At 31.0% G+C, this 4108-nt stretch overlaps 1 protein-coding gene across 1 annotated transcript; it reads left to right on the forward strand.

The window, feature by feature from the left end:
* The first annotated feature begins 465 nt into the window (after positions 1-465).
* On the forward strand, positions 466-3304 carry LOC122854963. Its single transcript, XM_044156002.1, has 2 exons — positions 466-2786; positions 2920-3304. The coding sequence occupies exon 1, from the start codon at positions 1465-1467 to the stop codon at positions 2254-2256; it is 792 nt and encodes a 263-aa protein (XP_044011937.1). The 5' UTR covers positions 466-1464; the 3' UTR covers positions 2257-2786; positions 2920-3304.
* The last annotated feature ends 804 nt before the right edge of the window (positions 3305-4108 follow it).

The raw sequence follows: 4108 nt of genomic DNA on the forward strand, positions 1-4108 counted from the left end.
TTTTTATTAAGTTAACTTATGTATCTTAAAAAAAAAATTAACACATAACCTCAAAAAACTTACCAGTCAAAAAAAACTCTGCTTTTGTCGAAAATTGGTTATCCGCCAAAGGAAGAATATATCTCAAAATATAAGCACGAAATAAACTAAATGTCTATTATATTCAGACGAAAAAACTTTGTAATTATTTGAATAAAAAAACAGTATAAATGCATAATATTGAATTATCCACAATCATCAGTCATGTTTTATTAACAATCCACAACCAGATAGTTTGGTGCATAAAGAGCCATGGTGTGGCGCTGAGGGAGCCTGTGGCGGCCATTTTGCATTTTAAAATAGGCTACGAAAAGTGCCAAATTTGAATAAATGAAAAGCAATATTTTTTTTTTTTAGTTCTGAGAATACTGAATATATATTTTTAACATTTTTAATATATTATTTGATTGTTTTTGTTATTAAAAAAGTAGTGAAGCAAGGCGGATCCTGGGACAGTTTGATATCAAACCCCCACTCCGGCCCAATTAAACCCCCACCAGGCTCCGATTAAATTCCCCCTCTATGTTAGTATGTCAGCCATTTTGTATATTGGTAACGTGGAGAGTTGGTATATCTATATATTCAAAAGTCGGCCATTTTGTATATCGGTAACGTAGGGAGTTGGTATATCTATATATTTGAATTTGATTCTATATGTCAGCCATTTTGTTTATCGATAATGTGGTAAGTTACTATATTTACATGTTTGAAATATCGGCCATTTTGAATATGATTTAAATTAAAAAACTCAATTATTATTTTGATTCAAAATGGTTAAATAGACTTGAAATTTTGTTTTTCTCACAGTAGAGATTTTGTCATTCAGGCAAGATGACTGTAGATGTTTTCGGTCGTCAACTGCCAAAAAGTATAGTTAAAAGTAATACAATAAATAGTGTTGGTGTTCGAGGTCCGACGGGTGAGGGCTTTAAGCTAACAAAGGATAAACAATATGATATAAACCATAAACGTTTGTGTAATGTCGGAGATCCGCTAAATGCAAACGATGCTGCATCAGTTAAAATTGTTCGCGAAATGATTCAAGAAGAAACGCGAGTGATATATCATCAGACTGCATCATTGAAAGATAGTTGTGAAAATAATAGCATTATGATTGGCGGACTCGAATCAGCTTTTCACGATCATAAAAATGAACATTCTATAAATGTTGATGCAGATTCAATTTATCAGAGCAAAAATTTTTTTCAACTCATAGAATCTAGAGTTAGCACACTGGAAACTATGTACAAACGAATTTCCGATGTAGTCGAAAAATTAGATAATAAGAAAATTTTATAGAAGGGGAAGGTTGATTTTGAAAATTGTAGTGGGGGAGCTAGCATCAGGCAACACTCAGAACCATATATATTTTGCCAGTTGTAAAAAACGAACTCGACAGTCAAGATCGCAGTTGAAAAAATTAAAATGGCCATTTTTGTTGATTTTCAAGGATTCAATGATTCAATTTTTATTATCAAAGAACTTGCAATTAGTAATGCAAACTCAAAGCTAGCAAGTGAAACTATCATTTTTGCTGCACCATGTGGAAAAGAAAATTTAACGAATGAGTATTGGAAGACTATTGAAAAAACTGTGACTAATGTGCATGGAATTTTATGGAGTGCTGGGGATGTTGACTATCGTGAAGTATCAAATATAATTAATGAAAAACTAGGTGGTGATTTGGAATATATCTATGTAAAAGGTGCTGAGAAAAAAAAATGGCTATCAGAAATCTTGAAATCACAGACTGCAACAATCATCAACCTTGATGATCTTGATTGTCCACCAGATGAAAAATTATATAATCTACCAACATTGAGGCATATGAATTGTCATACAGAATGCATTAATTATATTTGTGCTGCTGAAAATGTAAATCGATACAAATATTGGTTTGCTAGAGCCTTTACATTTCGACCATCTCTTCGCAAGTCTATCATGTTCTATAGTATTGTCGAAAATTTGGCGGATATGTCTGCTAAAGATATTGCGCTGATTCCAACAATGGCAATCATCAAATTTTCCGCTCATGAAATAGATAAAGTCTGGGATAAGCTGTCTGAAAACCAGAAACAAAATCCTCACGTTTCAGGATTGCGCAGATGTACCAAGCATTCAATTGATTGTGGAGATGGTGATATAGCTGGATGTTTTTTTTATTCACTAATAAAGACTGTGAGAAATGTGCTGCAGAGCAATCTTCTACTAAAATGATCATGTAAAAATTAATAAATAAATGAAAATTTAAAACGATGAAAAATTGTGTTGGAATGTATATTTATTCCTTTTTAATATTCAAATTATAAAATAAGGTTAGCATTAGAATTCCTTAAAACCAAGTTTAAACATGTTTAAACACATGTTCAGGCAAGTTTAAACATGCTCAGACATGTTTGAGGAGTTGGACAGCTGCAAATAGTAAATAAGTTTTATTATTATCATGTATAAATATTAACTTACAATCATCCAAAACTTTTTCAACGAAACACATGACTCATTACAAATAATGAATCAGCCAAATAATAATCTTGAATGATTATTCAGCCTCTAACAGCAAAAATTTTTAGAAAAGTGACTCACAAAAAAAAAATATAAGCCTAACCTAACCTAAGAAGCATTTAAAGTGGGGATCGTTGAAAGTGGGGGATCGATTTTCCTTTAAAAGCTGCTGCCCAGAGCTGTAGAGCCACAGATCTCATCGAACCTTCTGAGCTAGCATCTCCAAGACAGTAAAAATAAAATTGGTAAATATTTTATACATATATTATATTATTCATACGATTAAACATTTTATTCATGTAACCTCTCATTTATGTATTTATGTATTGTCGTATTATTATTCTTGCAATGATTCTAATTTTGTTTCATTTCCAACAGGCAACATGGACAAATTATATGCAGAAATGAACACTATTGGAGTAACACCATATCCTGCTACTATCCCAATCAAAAAGATTGAATTTGATTACTTATATCGTGTGACAAATGTAAGACAAGTTCGAACACCATATGGAGATTCTATCATATTGGAATTGGAGCGCAAAATTTCAGTATTTCTACCAAAAAGACTTAGCAATTTCATCACACAGAATTCAACAATTTTACCAGAGTTACTTAAAGATGCTCTCTCTGGAGAACTTAGATTCGTCAGACATGGATCAAACCATTTTGGATTCGAGAAACAAAAACAAAACAACATTGAAATGCTTGATTAAGGAGTAAATGTATAAATAATGTTAATAAATATATATATTAAATACAACAAATTGTGTCTCATTTTTTATTTATTTTTTCATTCAATTATAGTTTTACATCAATTTTTTTTTTTTTCCTTTATATTAATTTCTCTGAATACTTGCACTGATAGGCTTATACTCTATAATACGATCATGTAGAATCAAACAATAAGCACTCGTTGCTGGAGGAAAGTTTTCCTTGGATTCAAATTCCAGTCGAACATCAACTGGTCCATATTTTATCATTTCATTTTGTCTGCTGCAATCGATGACAATTAATGGTGATTTTTCCAAAAATAATTTTTTTGATATTACATAATTTATTTCTTTTTCATAAAATGTTTCACCAAAGTCCTTAAACATTTCATATAAAATTGAAAATTGATTTTTCCCAATATCAAGGTTCAAATTAGCATATGGATATGACACTTAATTGAGAAAAAGCTTGACATCTCGAATATTGCAATGCTCAAAATAAGCAGAGTTCTCATTCTATTTATTCTTTTTATTGCACTGAAAAGCTAGAATAATAAATCTAGGCTTTTCTAGCTGCGTACTTGTTTGTATTGACCATACATGCTTATTAGTTGGAGGTAAAATTGGCCATTCAAAAAGACACCATGCTCAAAAACTCATTGAAATTGGTGGATCTCGTTGAATAAATTTCATCATATCAATTTTTTTCTTATCAGATAATTTAACATATGGCACTAGCCATTCAATCTTGCTTATTTGAAATTTCAAATCTTTTTCTTCTGCCCCACCAATTCCAATACATGCATTCATATCACTTCTTGAGCGAATTAATATCAATTCATGCTTAGCATTGA

The sequence above is a fragment of the Aphidius gifuensis genome, linkage group LG4, assembly GCF_014905175.1.
Source record: "Aphidius gifuensis isolate YNYX2018 linkage group LG4, ASM1490517v1, whole genome shotgun sequence".
Taxonomy (NCBI): Eukaryota; Metazoa; Arthropoda; class Insecta; order Hymenoptera; family Braconidae; genus Aphidius; species Aphidius gifuensis.